The sequence below is a fragment of the Sceloporus undulatus genome, chromosome 7 (genome assembly GCF_019175285.1).
Source record: "Sceloporus undulatus isolate JIND9_A2432 ecotype Alabama chromosome 7, SceUnd_v1.1, whole genome shotgun sequence".
NCBI classification, from domain to species: Eukaryota; Metazoa; Chordata; class Lepidosauria; order Squamata; family Phrynosomatidae; genus Sceloporus; species Sceloporus undulatus.
Window position 1 is genome coordinate 48,451,273 of NC_056528.1, and position 19,865 is coordinate 48,471,137.

At 41.3% G+C, this 19,865-nt stretch overlaps 1 protein-coding gene across 2 annotated transcripts in view; it reads right to left on the reverse strand.

Moving 5' to 3' along the window:
- The window catches only part of AMMECR1 (AMMECR nuclear protein 1), a 59,820-nt gene extending 41,522 nt beyond the window's left edge, over window positions 1–18,298 (reverse strand). The window contains exon 1 of one of the 2 annotated variants that reach the window (XM_042480553.1): window positions 18,194–18,298. In XM_042480553.1, the coding sequence (XP_042336487.1) occupies window positions 18,194–18,234 (41 nt within the window). In that variant the 5' untranslated portion in view covers window positions 18,235–18,298. Of the gene's footprint in view, window positions 1–5,891; window positions 5,948–18,193 lie in introns of those variants that run through there. The other variant, XM_042480554.1, reaches the window with a different exon arrangement.
- Between the last annotated feature and the right edge of the window lie 1,567 nt (window positions 18,299–19,865).

Below are 19,865 nucleotides of genomic sequence, written 5' to 3' on the forward strand. Positions count from 1 at the left end.
GGTCTTCTGGTCAGTGCTTTCATAGGATACAGTAATAGGACTGACCCAGCAGGATGGGCAGCCCCTGATAGGAAAATGCTCAGTACCAGCAAATCCCCAATAGTGGCCTAATAGTAGTGGTAAGTCCTTATGGACAGTAAAATACATATTAAAAGAGTAATGCAAGAGCGGAAGTTAAACCCTGCTCATCCAAAATGACAGGTGATTCTCAAAGCTGAATGAGGTACTTGAAAAAAAGAAAGGCCAGGTTGGTATGGGAGCTGGAAGTAGGCGAACGACTGGAGGACACAGCCATCTCATGTTCAGTCTGGATGCAGAATCTGAATACAGTGGGCCTTTCTTATCTGCTGGGGTCCCCCCCATGGATACCCAAACATGTGGACGTTCAAGTCCCATTAAATACAACGGATAGTAAAACGGTGACCTAATACACAATGGCAAAATCAAGGTTTGCATTTTTGCAATCTATATATTTGAAGATTTTCAATCCCTGGATGCTTGAATCCATGGATAAAAAAAAACCTGTGGATACGGAGGGCCGACCGTATTGTCACAAGGGCTGGCCCAAGACATTTTGTAAAGAACAAGATGGCACCCTCCCAGTCCATGCAATTGGATGGATTGGATGGCAGCTGAAAAGATCTTGAACATTAGTAACCAGACAGTGCCCTTGACCAAACTTGAAGGTGACAGGTGAGTTTGGAGCAGAAGAGGGCAGGTTACATGGCATCTCTCTCTCTCTCTCTCTCTCTCTCTTCTTCCAACATCTGTGACCTGAAGCAACGACAGTATTTCACTGTGCTCAGCCTCTGCTGACTTACATTGTTTCAGAGGATGCTTTAAACAGTCAACCTCAGTGTCATGAATTGAACTGAGTCACTGGGTAACTTCCCCTTTCTGACTCTATGTTCCTTCCTTGGCCTCCAGACAGTAAGCTAGCACCACCTGTACCAGTTACAAGACATCCAAAACAAGTGTAAGCATGTCCGAGGCTAGAGCTAGCAGTGTTTTGTTATACAGTATGTAGGTCTGCCAAGTGGTGTATGAAGCAGCAGTAGAGATGGATAGAAGTTGCTTTTAAAAGCAAAGAATCTTCCCCATCCAAGACTTTCATCTGTCCTCTGAGTGTTCCTTCAGCCACAATTGAGATGCTGGAATGAAGTCCAGCACATGAAAGCATCAACCAGAACAATGCATTTGCATAACTCCTTTATTCTTGAAACTACACCTCCCCCAACTTAAAATATATGCATGACGTGAGCCTGCCACAGTCAAGTCTACTTTCTGCCTGACAAGCCAGAAGAATGCCAGGTCAACTCCTGCAAGTTTGACACCTGTTACATTCACTACGTTTTGGTACATGCTGATCTGCAAAGGTATGTGTGTGGCCAGGTTTGACTGCATGTCAGCAATGAAACAGGATCAGCTTTCCAACTTGTCATTTGGTACAAGACTTTTTTTAGAAAAACAACGAAACAACCCACACACATCGTAACAGCACAGCCTGTTCGGTTCAGGGGAAACTCTCAGCCTGATCTGAATCTCAGTTTCCTGAACACCTTACTCCACAACTGACCAGAGAGCACTGGGCCGTACCAACATTCACTTGGAGGCAGTATCTCCCTCATTTGGAAATTAGCAAGTTCTGTCTTCAGAATGAGCTGGCTTTTGTAAAGAAGAGAGTAAAACTGACCAGTGCTTTGTTCTGAATTACTGTATATACTTCACTATAAGTCGACCTCATGTGCAAGTCGAGGGCAGGTTTTGGGGCCAAAATTATGGTTTTTGATATGGCCCATGGATAAGTCTAGGGTAAAACTTCGGGGCATGTAACAAAGCAAAGTTTCCAGCAGAAAGGCAAAGGAAACCAATAACAAAGAACTTACAAAATTTCAGCAGACCTAAGTGTTTGTGCTTATACTAAAGATAGGATGGCATGAGAGAACGGGATAGATTACTCTCTTACCTTTCACCAGGGAATGGTTCCTTTTTGGGGTAAAAGTTAAAGTACAGTATTTATATTGACCCATGGATAAACTGACTCAGGTTTTTTGGGTCACTCATTCCAATACAGATACTGAAATTCTAACTGAATGGTTGGGACTCTTCAAGATGCAAGACCTACAATACGGAGAGGACAACAAAGCTGTATCTTGTCACTGCTTCCATTTAATCTCAAGATAAATGATCTCTTTCAGGAACTTTCCTTCCTCCATCATTTCTTCTTCATCTTCAACTGGCTATCAGCAGTGCTAGTGCTCCTTCATGTCCTTGTTTCATCACATCAAGTAGACACAAGAAGAGTGCTTTTACAATCTGGAACTAAGTTTAAGCAGGAAGGTTTCTTTATTAATAATGTTAATTGCAGTGAAATAAAACCAGTGTTGTTTGTCAAAAGGCAAAAAGAGCATAAATGGGACCTGCATGTAAATGCTTAGGGCTTCATCTTCACAAAAAGGCTTTACAGTACATTCATTCTGAGGTCTCCCACTGTTCACTGGGGCTCATAAAAAGCTTTATTATAAACTGAAGACCATTGTTTATTACAACAAATGTTAAAACCTTTGTTGCCAAGACGGTCTTATCAGTTACATGGAGGAGCAATTTGGGGTAGTTCTAGTAGAATTGCGTTTCAAAATATGGTTTTGCACAAGCTTCTGGCAGTGTCACATAGTACAGCTGCTACATTATGTACAAATGAGTTCCCCTACTTTAAAGAAGTCATCTGCAAAACTATACTTCTATACCACTACAAGCTTTCATCAATGTCAGACTGAAGATCTAACAAAATGATGCTTTCCAAATCCTCAGAACAGAGAAGACTCAGTACAATTCTGGAAATTAACTGTAATTTTCTCTAATGTCATCTCGGCATGCATACTATTGTTAAGATTTTCACTGACGACATGAAAAGGGATTTTGAATATAGAAAGACATCCAAACCTTCAATCTGGTACAAAGCAGATTATAAAAGTACAAGCTGTTTCTGCGAAATAACTTATTGACTGTTAGACAAGCTTTTCCCCAAATCAAATCCCAAACTATGTCCACAAAGTACCTGACGTGCCAATTTTCTAACAAGCCAGTAGTCGAACAGCTTTGTGGATGCTTACTGTATGTTTTTACAAGGTTAATCAGATGAATTCAAAATTCAGAGTTTTTTGGGCTCTGTGGCCATGTTCTAGAAGAGTTTCCCCAGCATCCGTCTCTGGCATCTTCAGAGAAGCTCATGGACACCCATGGATATCCCTAATAAACTATCATTTTGTGGTTTTTAACTGTAAGTCATTTGGTAAGACAGAAAGCCAGGGCATTCAATAAATAATGATCAGCACCCTTTGATAAATATTGTACAGTCAGGTTCAAAGAGCAAAAGCACTTAAAAAGAAAACAATTTGACTCAGATGGATTCCGGCTCTAAATTGAAAGTCCTACAAACATTACTGCAACAGTGATTCAGAACCATGGGATTAAGGGGATTTTACTACAGCGTGTGTCATACTTCCTTTCCCCATTCCTCCCAACCATTACACTCCTTACTCTGTTGTCCAGAGAATGCAAACAGCTAATATTTAAGTGAGGGATTGTTGCAGTCCCACAGAAACATATTTTCTCCATGTGTCCTGCTATTTCTGGCTCAAAGCTTCTTGTTCTTTTTTAAAGAAGTAACGCGATATTGACACACTGCTAATGAATTCTTTTGCATTATTTTCAATGTGAAACAATGCACTAAAAAATAAAAAGATTGTCAAAATTCTCCCCTGCCCCACTGACCTTCTTAGTAGGTTTTAGGAGTAATGAATCATGTTTGCACTTTAATTTCATAAAAGGAACAATGAGATGCTATTTATCCTGTAAAATAATGTGCCACAGGTAACACAATTATGTGCGATCAAGTTGACGTTGAGTTATGGTGGACCTATGAATGAAAGACCTCCAAGAGCTCCATCCATCAACTCTCCTGCTCAGGTCTTGCAAATTGGGGTTAGTTGTGCCTTCCTTGCTTGAATCATCTGCAGACCATCTGGAAGGTCATCTTGACACCATCTGGACATCTCCATCTTTTTCTACTATCTTCCACTTCACCAAATGTCATCTTTTCCAATGAGTCATGTCATCTCATGATATGTCTAGTACAACAGCCTCAGTAGCACAGCTATTCGTGATTATTAATACTAATATTGTTTATATTCCACCCTTTCCCAAAAATGGGGACTCAAGGCACCTTACAAATTGCTATGATCACCATATAGTTAAAACACACAGAGATGCACTGTATGTATAATGTATTTATATGCACAATGATGCATTACTTCCATGCTTTGTTCTAGATTCATCCCATCTGATTCTCATCCGACGGAACAAGGAGCCTCCTTGCACTTGCTGACAGTCATCCTTGAGAACAGTTTTGGGTTCAGTAAAGATTATATCTGAAGGCTGCATCCCATGTTCTTAACAGACTATGGGAACCATGTGTCATACTATTGAACACAGTACTATTTGAACAGATGCTGGAAATCGCTATGGAACTGAGAAGTGACTATTTCTGAGGAAGTAGGAGGAAAACTTTTTTTTACTCCTTTATCATACTACATCTATGTGTCAGCTTTCTATAACAATAAATTAAATATGCAGAAAAAAATAACAACACCTTCTTTTGTTTATAGTAAATGGTGTTGAGAAGCTGGAATATATTGCTGTCTGTGGTCCAAACAATCAAATCAGTAGGCAAAAAGTAAAAAATAAAATAAAATAATAATCACCTTAAATTTGATTATGGCTTCATCTCTCATCATTTCGACATCAGGATGATTACAAAGACCAGATGCTTTGACATTTAGTCAATCCGCTACAAGGGATCATGATCACATACGCAAGAAATAATGTTTTAACAGTGAAATTCCAGTGAGATCCTTTGTGAAGTCACCACAGCTTCCATTTTAAAGGAACTTGTCAGCTCCTTGCTATTTAGTGATCACTATATCCCTCTCAATCAGAGTCGTGTAGTGGTTTGAGCACTGGACTAGGACTCTTGGAGAGCTAGATCTGAAGCCCTTGTTCAGCCATGGAAACCTTCTGGATGATCTTGGGCAAGTCATGGCCTCTCCCAGCCTAAGAGGAAGGCAATGGCAAGCCTTCTCTGAATAAATCTTTGAAAAGGTCACCATTAGTTGGAGGCACAAAACAACAAACATCACATTGGTATGAAGTCTCTTCTTATGCTAGACTAAGGAAACGCAGCTTCAAGGGGGCATAAAGTGGTCCTCACTGCAAACTGAGAATGAAAGTGACACAAGCAGATGAACAAAACATGAAAACTACCGCCAAGAATGTTACCTTTATGGTAACATTCCCAAACCCAAACAGTGTTGGTGCATAACTGTTACCAAGTGGTAAAGCTCTAATTACCGTAATTATTGTTCCGTACCGCTGCAGAAAAGATTATATTTACTAATTATGATTTTCAAACATGTTCACTGAAGATTTAAATGGCTGCCAGAGATGTGTAAATAACGCACTTATTAATAGTCAGGAGTAAATTATGTTGCAGTTGCTTCTTTAACCTACAAAATATGGGGCAGAGGTAATTGCAAATAACAGATTTTAAAAACGACAACCGGAAAACACAAAAGCAGCATCAGAAGAAGCATGCAAGCTGGTTGGCCAACAATAGGGTACATGAAATATTGTGAACCGCATATGTTATGCTGACTGGGGCAACCCGGGGATTGTAGTTTAGAGAAAGCCTAGGAGATTTCAGGTTTTATATATGTGTGATATGAAAAAAAGCACAAGGATTTCTAAGTGGGACAGAGAAGAGAGAGGAAAGCCAGCTCCTTTAAACTTCAGACCAGCTCTTCCTAATATTTACATTCTTCTACATTCCTCACCTATACTCCAGACATCTTCCCAGACCAATTCTTCCATTCATATTCTCCTACAGGTCAAAGTCAGAGTAAGGAAGGATGGACATTCTGCCACTCTGTGGTGAGCCAAACTGATCTTTTCAATGAGCACAGAAGTTTAGTGGCAAAAACATGAAGAACATATTTAATACACAGAACAAGTTCTCCTGGCAGTAGACTCTAATACCTCTATTAAACTACAATGACTTTGCCACCCCATCATTCTTATGAAGCTCCCCTAACACCCATGTCTTATTGCTACATAGTATAAGCTTAATAGGATATGCACGGGTTTTATTTGCTTTGTCTTGTGGTTACTGCATAACAATGGTGTCAATGCATGAAGAGGCACCTGTTTGCAAGTTACAAGAAATTGTGTTACCATCCTTAATGATTTCCCTATGAACAATGATTCCACTTTCACAGCTAAGGCTGCATCCTATGGAATCTTGGGATTTGCAGTTTAGGGAGAGCTCTAGCGCTTGACCAAACTGCAAATCCCAGGTTCCACAGCCATGGAAGTTAGTGGAATAGTAGCACTGCACTGGCACCCAAGCTTGTCTGATCTTGGAAGCTAAGTAAGGTCAGCCCTGGTTAATATTTGGACGGGAGGCTGTCAATGAATCCCAGGGGCTGCAAAACCACCTCGCCTAAGAAAATCCTATGAAAAATTCATAGGGTCATCACAAGGCAACAGGTGACCTGAAGGCGCACATATCCACATATGCACAAATGCAAGCATGCAGTGTGAATAGCTTCCAAGATATGATGAAGGTAATATCCCACTCTTGTTGTTGTTGTTGTTTTCCCAGATCAAGGCTTTTAGCCTCTGATAAATCTATTTGTTGTTCCTATCTGGACTAGTGTCCATGAATGCCATTTTGTGGCAAAGCCTTCCATTTGTGCTGAAAAGAGGGAGAACAACACACATGTTCAGACAGCTGCTTCCAATTTGCAAACCTATGGTACTCTTGCAAACAGCTGTACTCCATTCACATCAAGTGGATGAAAGTTTTTCCCTTTCTGGTCTTGCAGCCCACCAGGCTCATGTCATGATGTACGCCCAACACTGCATGCTAGAAAAATAGCCACTGGTCCAAGAGTTTACAAAAATCCCCCCCTTTTTCTTTTGGACTAGAAGGTCTGAAGGATTTTAGACTTCTAGTTGTTTTAAAAACATAGTAGTATTTCCAAACTCTGGATGGAAAGTACTGCCTCTATTGTGGGAAGACATCTTGCAAACAGTTTTCAAAAAGGATAAATTGCACTTGCTTGGTCTGCAATTACTACAAGAAGAACTAGTTAAGTTGGCTTCCGTTTCTAAGCTTTTATCAGTAATACCTAGCTCTACCTATCTATTCCAGTTTCTTCTCACCTCCAATTCTGATCCTCCTCCCTAGATGCTGCCTGTATGTCAGGTTTTAGACTGTAAGCTCTGGATGCAGAGACTTGTCCCTTTGTACTCTACAAAGTACATTGGTTAAGTTATATTACTATACTATATAGCTTCTCCTTCTCCTCTGAAGGTTGTGTCTGTCATAGATTTACTGGGCCAACAAGAATATAAAGATCATTACTAGGCAATTTGGAAAAAAATAAAGATGTATTATAAGAAAAACTATGGTGTGAGGAATGAAGACATGGTATCCCTTTGAGAAAGGTTTCTGTTAAAGGTTGACAGATCCAAAATGTTATCTGCAATGCTTTAGAGCACGCAATCTCACCGACACTTCTGTTACTTTAAAGCCTCCTTTGCTTGCCCTGAATTCCCAGAAAATGTATTTGGTGATATGCATTGAAAAATATCCTGACTCTGGCCTCCAATTCTGCCCACCACCATCACCACACACACACACACACACACAGTTTATTCAAATGACAAAATACTGTTCTGCTTTCTGTAAAAGGGTTGGAACACTGTAATAAATAAAAACATAAGCATCTCAAAGAGTACACATGACTACTTGAACAGCACAAATATAGGCACATTGTAAGCAAGTGGGGGCAATTTTGTTTTCAGCTTCATCCCTTCCTTGGGAGTGGACAACATCATATACAAGGTAAACATTGTGGCTTTATAGTGCTGGGACAGAAATTATGGGTTCTGTTGCCTTAAAAATTCTTCCCTTTAACATACTGAGTCCATCTTCTCTCAATTGTCAGGCCCAGCTCAGAATAGACTTGAGCAGCACTCTTCCTTCCCAACTACTGTTGCAACCATGTTGTTCCCTGTCACATCAAGATTTACTGGGTGATGACAGAGAGATCTTGATGCAAGGTTTCCATCGCATGCACCAGGATCTTAGGAGGCCTCAATACTAGAGTAACCACAGCAGCACTGGAGGGCATAAAGGAGGAATCTGAAAGGAGATTCTCCTCACCTAGACCTGCCTTTGCAACAGCAGCACACTGCAGAGTGGCACAGGAGCCACATACTGTGCTTCTGAAGATGTCCTAGGAAAATGATGGACGTGTAGCTCATAACTGGGTGGGAAAGGAAATATTCATTCATTTATTATTTATTGGACAGAGACGGATAATTTGTTAGCCAACCCCATTCTGAACCGAGTTTGGAGGGGAGAGGGCTCACTTGTCGCTACACGAAACAGCAATTCTAAATACGTTAGCAGGACTGTAAGACTCAAGGGGAGAACCTTAACAACGACCGCTCAACAATATGTGAAAAATAGTTTGTCAACCTGTTCTGAAATGATGTAGTAAACTGCTTCCAAGATCAGTAAATTCCTGAAGAAGCTGTAAAACACAAGGCAATTTTTTTTTCATAATCTAGATTGCTATACTTCAGACATTCAACTGGTTTACTCAAATCACACACTGGATCTGGAGATGTATTTTACTTTTTTTTGGAAAACATAAGCAGTGTTTCGTTGTGCTTTTTAAACACGTTCTTCCTTGATCTCCTCTTACCAGTGTGTCATCACGCATTCATATTCACAAAGCAGAGTAAAAGCAATGCTCATAAAAATTACTTGCATTTTAAAAAATGAACCTGACACAAAATAGTTACCAAAAAAAGTTCATTGTGGGTATTCTCATCCCTTTGAGCCAACCTGATGATATGTGGCTTGTTTATCCATTCAATTTCACATCACTCAAAGAAAATTGTAACTAAAACCACTGAAAATAAAAACATTCAGCACCAGCTAAACTGATTTTACTATCACATTGCAATCTTTAGTTCTTCAAATGAAGGGGGAAAACATTCTGGACTGGTACAGTTGTCTCTCTTCCTTTAAAACAACACTAGCACAGCAAGCTAGTTCTGGAATTGAGAGCTCCGCTGCTTTATTCCTTACTTACAAAGGGAGACACTAGAGGCTATACAGCAGAAAAGAGAAAGAGATGAGAATGAGAATCAATGGAGTCCAAAGGCCCATGAACTGCTTTTCTGTTTCTCTTTTCAAAAAGAAAATCTAGGGTGTCTATCTAGCAGTTGAACAATTATATAACTCTAAAAGGCACTCTCCTCTTGGAAACCTCTGGTTTTATAATGCTAAAGCATCTGAGTGTATCAGCTGGTGACTTACCAAAGCTTGAACCCCAAATAGCCCCACTCTGAACAAATATCACCAAGAAAATCCCATGATAGATTCACCTTAAGGTCACCCTAAGACCAAGTCACACAACAACATGAGAAAGGGAGCTATCACAAAATCAGACCAGATTAGAGAACACACACACACACACACAGCCTTGCTAAGCTCCTTGTTCATTTTTATCCTGGCCAGGTTCACTCTGAGAACTACATGCAACCTATGTGGAAAAATTAGACACACCTTTCTCATACGCTATCAGACAGATTTGGTTTGGCCAGGTGTATTTTGATTGCAAGACTCTCTGAAAGCCAGGCTACAGCAAAACTAAAGAGATTGGAAAGTTGCTATCAGCTGGTGAAAGTGTGAAACTAACAGAACAAGAAAGTTTGCAAGTAGGACTGTGGCAGATCCTCAAAAAAGACTTTTTCCCAAAGGCAGGCAGAATCATCTGAGCTTACAAAGCACAAAGATGTGTTTGGAATAGCAGAGGTTTGCGAAAATGACCCGACGAGCCACAAGAAAGGGAAATGATCAGAGGAAAAGAATCAAAAGTACAGGAAAGAATAGCTCTTCGATCTGTCTCGTCTGAGAAGCGGAAGGTAGCAGGGGTTGCCCTCCATGCATGCTGAGCAGATTCAAGGTAAGTCCCATGCCAGGAAAGCCAATTCCAATGAATCATCGCTCTTTGTGGATTCAGATTCCTTTGTGGGTGGAGGTGATGAAGATTAGTCACTCAGTTGTCAAGGTTATTCATCATGAAGTATCCCTTTTGCTTATTCTTTCAAAGTCCTTCCAGCTCAAATCCATAATGTTCTGGCTCAGCTCAAACCAGAAGGACCTCCAAGCACAAATCAAAGTGCTGGTTATAAATTTCAGAATCCAACGTAGTTTAGATTCAGGCCGGCAGTGTCAACAGGGTGGGGTGGAGGGTGCAGACCGCACCAGGTGACACTATCACAGTGGGGTGACACACAGTGGGGTGGTCATTCACCAGCCATCTCAAGTAGCCTCCCCCTTCTGCTAGCTAGGGCAACTCCACATTTGCTGGGCTTAGGGCTAAGGACCCCCTTGAATATGGTAAAACCACAAATAAAAAAAGTTACTCTTTTAACCTAAGAGAACGGTTCTCTAGGAATTTTCAGATCCTCCAGTGCAACTCTATGGTCAGTATCTGCCAGATGCTGATCATAGAATCATGCTGGAGGGCCTATAAATGTCTAGAGAAGTGTTTTCACTAGGAATCTTTGGTTCCTCCAGTGTGACTTCTAGCAGAATTGTGCTGAAGACCTAGAGATGCCCTGAGAGAACATATTAATCAAAATTGCAAATAATGAAAACTGTAAAAGTCGAAGCCGCAAATGTGGAAGGCCAGCTGTATTCGCTGTGTGCGCTGGTAGGATGCTATTACTGCATGGTGGAGCTTTCCAAGCGCGGCCAGACCCAGAAGGGGATGCTGGGGGGCAGCAATACATTTCCCAGATGCCTGGCACATTGCTACCGGCCTTACCTTCCATTCCCTCCTGCTCTCCTACCCTGAGTTCTCTGCTCCAGAAAGAAAGGAAGGGCAGGGCAAAAGAAGATAGGGGAAGGATGACAAGGAAGGGGCAGGTGGGCTGTGCAACCTTCCCTGCTTGCTGCCGCTTCTCCTTCCACCATTCCTTCTCTCCCACTCTCCCTAAACATAGCCAGCTCTTGAAGTTGCTCCTCCTAAAGTTGCTTCTCATAGGGCACGGTTTCCAGACCTTTCACCATTTTGGTCGCCCTCCAAAACAGAGAGAAAACCAAGACTGGATCCCTCCCTCCGTCAGCAGCTCCCACTCACCAGGACTGTGGGGTGGTTGCCTGGGGGTGACACTATGAATTACCACAATGGGATGACACCAACGCTAGTGAAGCCACTAGCACAGACTATAATAAGAAAGCATGGAAAAGTTTCTGCAAAATGAAAGGAAGTGGCTGTATGCAAGGCAAGGTTTAAAAAATAATTTAAGAAAAGCAAGCATCTGGCTAAGCAACGATACGCCATAAGAAGCAGCACAGAGTACAGAACAGGCTTCCATGTCTTTCCTCCCATCTCACTGGGCAGCTCAACTCTGCAGTGGTGAAAGACTCCCATGGGTATCATAAGAGGGTCACAAATAATGGCTCTGTCTGACAAAACAGGCAAGTGAAAGGATTCATTAGCCAGAGGAGAGTGTTCTTGCTGCTTAAAACTGCAAATTACTAGGTAATCATTGCAAGGGTATCCATTCTTTTTATGAGAAAAGTTGTCATTAATTCCCTATCTGCCTAAAGAAAAATGAAAACCCTGAACGCATCTTCTGCTGAGCTGAGAGTGTATACTTACAATCTGGCAGCAGTGAGCTTAATTTTCTTTGAGAATTGTTCATGAACACTGAATCTCACAGGGATATTAAAATGACTGCCCTTCTCATATATTATCAAACACAGAGAGGAGGGAGAATAGGATCATGCTAGTAGCCAGACCCTACAAACCCATCTATCACATCTCTTTATAATCCTTCCACAGGTAGGCAAAGACCTCCTTGTTCTGGCAGACCTTTGAGAATTATTTTTTAAAGAGGGGAATGTGCCTTGTATAAGGTCTTGGACTTTTTGTTTTTAAAATGTTTTATGGTTTTAATTGATTTGAATTTTTGGACAGTTTAATTACGTTTTACCTTTTTTGTATGCTGTGAATTTTTATAAATGTCTGTTTTTATTGCAGCAAGCTTCCTTCAGTCTCAAATGAGGAGAAAAGTGGGATATAAGAACAACAACAAGTTGTACATTAAGGAAAAGCATGCACAGATGACATGTGCAGGGGTTCTACTGAATGCACAGCCACAATGGTGTGTGTGTTTGTGTGCAAATATCATTCTAAGCCCTGATCACCAGCTGAACAGACCTCCATCTGATGACTGTTAAAGTATGTTTGGGGGAGTTGGAACAGGATACATTACTTAGGCCCAGTACAGACCGCAGAAAAGAGGCGGTCTGCAGCCGCCCCTTTCCACGGTGGACTGGGGCCAGGGCAGCCTCACTGGCAACCCAGACATCCCAATCCAGCGCTTTTCCAGCCCTCCAGATGTTTTGGACTTCAGCTCCCAAATTCCTGACTGTTGGCCAAGCTAGCTGGGGCTTCTGGAAGTCAAAGTCCAAAACACTGGAGGGCCAAAGTTTGGGAATCAATGATCTAGCCCAACCTTGTCAATTCTATCCAGCAGTGGCTCTCTGGGGTTTCTGGTATAATTCTTTCCCTATCCTAGCAGGAGATGGCAGGAATTGAACTCTGGATAGTCTGTGTACAAAGCCTGCACCCTACCGTTGACCTATGGCATATCACTGATAATCAATCCATTAAAGCTTTCGGCGATTGATCTACTGAATAAAAAGCCGTTCCCAAAAACAGAAGGGATAAAGAACAAGGCATTAAGTAAATCAGAATCCAAGATCCTGCCAGAAAAGCAAGGTGATGGGGAGATGGCAAACACGAAGGGGAAAGTACTGAAGGGGAACTGCAGATAAAATCAATTCCTGTCATCGGTTTTTAACCACAGGAAAGTTAAGCATAAAAACAGAGGAAAAGAAAAGGTTTTGAGGAAGTGAATGGCATGCCAGACAGAAATGACAAAAGATGAAACCGGGATCTTTTGGCAACTCCATATTTAGAAAAGCTCAAAGATGATGACATCATTCACCCATGTACAATTGTCCATATTTAAAAATCAATCTCCTTATCAAAGGACTGGAAGACCACAATTTTAGCTTTGTGTTATTTTTAAAAAAACAATTAAGCTCAGGGAAAGCATTGCTAACGCTAGAATTCCTGATGCTTTGCCAAGGGATATTCTGCACAGCTTCCCAAATAAAGAAGAGAAGTCTAACCTTCTTCTCGATACTCTCAAGGAACTGTACAATGACCTTGTTTTGTACTGTTCTGCCTTTGTATTGTTCTGTTTTTCCAAAAGAGCCCTGCTGAAAAAAGAGTCTCATTTAGATCTTCTAACTGCAGCTTTGCTGCTACTTTAAAAACCAGAGCATTATCACAGTTCTCATATTTTTAAGGGGTTACTACTTTGGCAGAATCTGTTACCTTTTAATTCCCAACTGCATATTATGCACCTCTCTTGGGACACACACTGTCAAGGAGAAGGTTTAGCTTGTGATCAACAAGATTGCTGTTTACAGTTTCAATGTAATGTGATGGACCTTCAACTTTGCTCTTACAGTGGCCCTTGGCAAGATTTCTCCAGCGAAGGTTTGCCATTGACTTCCCTGAAGGCTGAAAGGGAACGACTTGTCCAAAGTCACCCAGCGGGTTTTCCATGGCTGAGTGGGAATCCCAGCCTTGGTCTCCCGGATTTTTGATCCAATGCTGGAACCATGTTGGTTCCAGAAGATATACTTGGAATAATAGACATTAGAGATGAGCAGGGCAAGGCTGAATAATTCCAATTAAATCATGCTTGGCTTTCATTTTTCTTCCATTTCTTATTCACTGCACCAAGCTGCCTTATTTAAATAATGAATTGTACCCATTGTTCTTATGTTCTTTCAAGTCAACTCAGACTTAAGGAGACCCTATCTATCATAAGGTATTCTTGGCAAGATTTCTTCAAAGGAGGTTTGCCCAAGATCTCCCAATGCATTGCCACAGCTGAACGGGGATTCAGAGTCTGGTCTCCTAGAGTCCTAGTACAACACTAAAACCAGTACACCACCTTGGCTCAATTTTCTTGGCAAGATCTATTCAGTGGAGGCTTTACAGCACTTTCTTCTAAGTCAGACAGTGTGATTTCCCCAAGATAATCCCGTAGATTTCCATGGCTGAGCAAGGATTCAAACCCTGGTCTCCCAGAGTCCTAGTCCAGCACTCAAAACCACTGCATCACATTGGCTCATCCAGTGTGATTCCTCAAATGTGTGAGTAAATGTCACCCAGTGGGTTTCATGGCAAAGCTGGGAATTGAGCCCTGGCCATTACTATATCAGGCTGGCTCTCCAGTGTAGACAAAATGCAAACTGTGCTTTCTTGAACCATGGTGTTTTTCTTAATTATTCATGAATGAAAAAGGTCTAACTGCAAGCATTCAAGACAGATATTGGAGACAATCGAGTGTGTTAAAGAAATGGTGTGGTGATGAGTGGCAACTTTCAGTGGTTAAGGAAAGGTCAGAAAATGTCAGAACAGAAAGATACATAAATCTTAAATTGCATCCACAGTCTGAATTCTCAGATCTGGTCTACTCATCTTTGGAAAGGGAAAGGCTAAAGAGATCAGGAATGTATAGAAAACAGCAAGTTATCCTTTGGAGAATAGAGAAACACTCCGTTAGGAAGGCTTGAAAAAAAAAGCATGGCCTTATTTAAAACAAGAAAAAGCGAAGAGGAAATAATAGGGCAGGAAAACTGGGACTTTCCAGGACTTCTAGACAACAGCCCCCAGAAGCCAGAACCATCATGACCAAAGACAGGATTTGTAGTCAAAATATCCGGAGGGCATTCAGGTTGCTTAATCTGGTAACAAAGGTTTGCAGAATTATAACTAGTATCAAGAAAGTGAACCAATAATACTGTTTTTTTCTTCTTAAATACTAGATGGGGAATAAAGGTAACCATGGCTGCTACTCATGATGGCTATATATTATTCCCAGGATCAGAGGCAGTATGTTTGTGTATTATCAGTGGCTGGCAGACTCAAAGCAGGAGAGTACTCCTCCACTCATGCTCTGCCGATGGACTTTTCATAGGAATCTGGATGGTCACTGTGGGGCCAGACTGACTGGCAAGATAAGCCTTTGGTCTGGTTGAAAATGGCATAAATTTCTGGGTTTCTGAGGTTGAGTGCCAGGCAGCACTGGCAGATTCCTGTGATGGGCCCTTTTGCTTTCAACTACAGCTTCAGTTACAATTGTCCTCCTCCACTGGAGGAGAGAAAGGGAAGACCACAGGGCATGGGGGTGGTCAGCATAATTTATCAATCCATTTAGAACTCCTGTCACAAAAGGAGTCCCTATAAAAATGCAAATGTCCCCTTCTCCACTGAAATGTTCCTAACAAATCTAAGGGATCTCTCATCTGACTGGCCAAAGGGAGGCTCTGAGTTCACTAAAGCTAAGCTGTAGTCAGGAAGAGTCATCAAGTATAAGAACACCTTCACCTGCATCTACCTATTCCTTTCTGAGCAACCTGGCTGGAGATCAGGGAGCTGATCTTCTTAGCTATCACTCTCTTGAGAAGGTAAACCCTCCCTCCAGGCAACCAGACTTTAGAAGAGTAATCCCCAGAGAAATCTCATTCAAACTCTGCTGGACTGCAATCTCTGCCTTTAGTTTCTGCTTGTACACAGTTACAGCCAGTGTGACCACTAGAAGAATGCCCACTATGTGAAGTTTGTTCTACCCTTTCTAGACTCTAACCCTAGTTAGCTTTGATTATCCTTCCTAGTTCTACTCTCTCCCTTCTCCATCTTTGTTATTTCAAAACTGCATATAAGGAGTACTTAATTATAGACCAGAGGCCCACAGGATCCTTGCTGTAGAACAATCTCTAAATTTTATTTTAAATGTCTATATCCAGTCTTTCTAAGATGCCAAATCTTATTCAAGGTGTCCTTTTTAAAAAATATGGCTCAAATTTCACAAATGGCCAGTCTGTGCAAGAGAGGCTGATTATCTCCTCCAAGGTTGCAAATATCAGCAATGACCTGGCCTAGGGCAGCTTGGAAATCTAGTGAGTCATGTATATCACCTATCAGATTTGCAATCTGATCAGCTTGCTATCGGTGCAAAAGAAAAACCTATCTTCACCCAGAAATACAGATGCAATTTGTACAGGCTCAGAGGACTACCTGGGTACATGAATGTATGCACGTTTGTAAATTAAGTACACATTCTTAATCAGCTCAGAAAAACCTAATAAATAATCTGTGAAACTCAAGGGTATACAAATCACTGAGAAGATGGTTCTTAGCCTGCAAGACCTATTGGATATACTCGTGTATAAGTGGACCTCATGTATAAGTCGAGGGCAGGTCTGGGGGAGACAAAACTATGGATTTTGATATGATGCATGGGTAACTTGAGGGTAAAACTTGGGGCATATAACAAAGGATGTAAAGGATGAAGAAAAGGAAGACGATGCCAAAGAACTTACAAAATTCCCACAGACATAACTGTTTGTGATCACCCTAAAGGATGGATGCACAAGGTGGGAACTATAGTAGATGGTGTCCGCAATGTGTGCGGGAGTCAACCTAAGGAAATGCAAAATGCCAAAAAGAAGATGCGAAAAAGCTGCAGAGAGGTGAAAGCCCCAGCACCGCCTCAGGGGCCAGTTGCACTGGCCACCACCATTTTCCAGCTCAGACACTCAAAAAGGCCTTTCATCACTCTAGTCAGAGAAGGAGGTGGCTCCTTTTTTGATAGGAGTTAAGGTGCAGTACTTATATTGACCCGTGGATAAGTTGACCCAGGTTTTTGGGGTTGACTTTTTTACTATAATTCCCCGACTTATACACAAGTATATACAGTAAATATTTCGAAGGTAGCAGACAAGAATGGAGGGATGAGGTTTTTTTTTAATTAAAAAAAGCACCAATTTGCCTCCTGGAATATCATAGGAACATTTTGGGAGGAAAGTGCAAAGAATGCCATTTACTTCTCCCACTCTACATAAGTAAGCATCTCCAACACTACATAAGTAAGAGTGTGTATGTGCGTGTCTGCTTGTCTGTCCATCTTATCTATCTGGGAATCACAGTTCCAAATCAAAGCCCTCCATCACTGTAATTGCAAAAAGCACAGCAAGGTGCATCATGTAAGGTCACATCAGTGGTTCATCTAGTCCAGTATTGTCCTTCCTTCCAGCAGAGCCTCTGCAAGTGCTTAGGCAGACTTTCAAGCATTACTTGCTATCTGACAATACATGGTCCACTTGTATAATTTAAATTTAAAACCACAACCTATTGTGTGATTGCTAACAGTACAATCAACTTTCTTAAGCAAACAGGACATGTTGGTGGTAGGATACATTTACTGCTCCTAACAACACATATGAGACTGGAAATGTCTATTAACCCATCTCTGTTCTGGATGTATTTACTTTTCAGAAAAGAAAAAGTATGCCTACAGGGCAAGGCAGGGCTAAGTAGAAAACCGGTTTATAAGGCAACTACTTTAGGTACAAACTGACCACTGTGCTAATGGGCAGGGGGAAAATGCTAAAATTATTCAGCCTAGGTGGGACTGACATGTGCCAGCAAAGTGAAAGGTTGTTATTACTTATTACTTACCTTCCTAGCCCAGCAGCTTCCCACTCAAGAACAAGATGGAGCTGACTAATAACATGTAATGCAAATGTGTAGGATTAAATTAATTGTTGCTGGTTGGAAGCACCTGCTGGAAAAGAGGTAAGAATACCTGCTGTTTTAGAATTGTGATTGTCTTTCCAAAACATACAAACCCGGATGTGTTCCCACCCGTGTTTTGTCCTCATTTTTTAAAAAGCAATTCTCATTGTTATCTGCCTTTTGGAGAGAAACATTACAAGAGAGGTTGGTTCTTCACAGGTCAAAGAGCATTTTGGACTACAAAAATTAATAAAAATAATAAAAATAAACATCCAGTTACGAGGTTTTGGGGCCACAAACCAACAGCATCAGGAGCAGCAAAGACTTAAAAAACCCAATTGACTTTAGCAAAAGAACAGAAAACGTCAAAATCTTACCTAGTAAGCGTGTACTCCCTGAGTCCTGAATGCAGGTTCATGGCAGAAAAGGTACCTATACATCCACGCAATCGTTTATCTCTACCAATCTTCCACGTTACGAAGAGTGGGCTGAAATGGAGAAGAAGAAGAAAAAGAAAAAGAGAAATTGTTAAGAGAATATCCTGATGATGATCAGAATGACCTATCTGCCCCACTACTGAGACTCCAACTCTTCTGGTTAAATGTTGTTAGCCGTATTACTAAAAATACCCTTCAAGGTCCAATAGACATACTGCTGAGTATACAGGTGTCAAAAACGCACTGCTTGCCACCTAAAAGTTTGGTGAAAAGATGAAATAAGGATAAGAAGAGAGACCTTATTCCCTTATGAACTTGCTCTCCTACTTCCTAAAAAACAGGGCAACGATGCAAGACACATGTCACTATGCCTACCTTGGTTCTCATTAGCAAACAACAGAGCAAGCAACAAGTTTAGACTGTCTGGCCAAAGCAGTCTCTGTAGACATGCAGAAGAAAGCGGGTGTCACTTCCTTCTACACACCTGCTCTCACCCTTCCTTCCCTTTTTACTCACTTTTCAAAGGTTGGGAACAGGACACTCCAAAAAAAGGATTTATGGGATCTTGGCAAGCCCAGTGAGGCTGACCCAATGTCTCAGACGCCAAGATGATTTCAAAATATGTACTGTTCTTTAGACTGAGTTACCTAAAGACAGCAGCAGATCCTGTCTGATCTTGGAAGCTAAATAGGGTCAGCCCTACTTAGTACTTGGATGGAAGACTGGCAAGAAATACCAGGTGTCTCTATTTCAGAGGAAGGAACTGGCAAAGCCACCTCAGAGTATTCCTTGCCTAAGAAAACCCTACGAAATTCATGGTAGCGCTGCAAGTCAACAGGTGACTTGAAGGCACACACACACACAAAACTGGTAACCATTGATAGCCTTATCCCCAGTGAATTTATCTAAACCTTGTTTAAACCTGTCCCAGTTTTTAATATTATAACAATATACAGTAAATACTACTACAGAAGAAAGATGGGCCCTAATAGTTCAGGGGAAAATGCTGGTTTGTGTCGTTTATGGTGACGAAAAGCCTTCTCTCATCCCAGCATATTCCTGTGCTGTCATTCAGAGATGAAGAGTGACAGGAATTTTGCACAAGGAAAGAGCTGAGACTTATGCTCAGCACATGCAAACTTGTATAAAAGAAAAGACTCCCATTTCTTGAGTCAAAGCCACAGTTAGCAGATAATCATGCTCAAGAAACATGAGTAGAGCAAAGGCCACTCATAAGTAGGCTGACTCTTCTCATTGTGAGAACACCAGTCTGCTGAACTATAAAGGGCATTCGAGCTCACAGCTCCAGCTCGAAACATGGCAAAACTCACCCTGGTCAATCCATGACAGAGATAATCCACCGCACAGACCACACTGGTGGCACATGTATTAAAAAGCACCCAATGCAGAAAAAGTTTCCCAAGCAGAGGGACAAAGCCAAACTCTAAAATACTAGCCAAAGTTCTGCAACCAGAGAGTCAAAGTGCTTTTGAGATTCAACCAGAAAATTAATGATCTCTTCATGAACATCAGCAAAACCTATGGCTCCAGTTATGCACCCACAACTTATAGCTGGCATCATATGCAGCCACAAGAGCAAACTTTTGTTTTT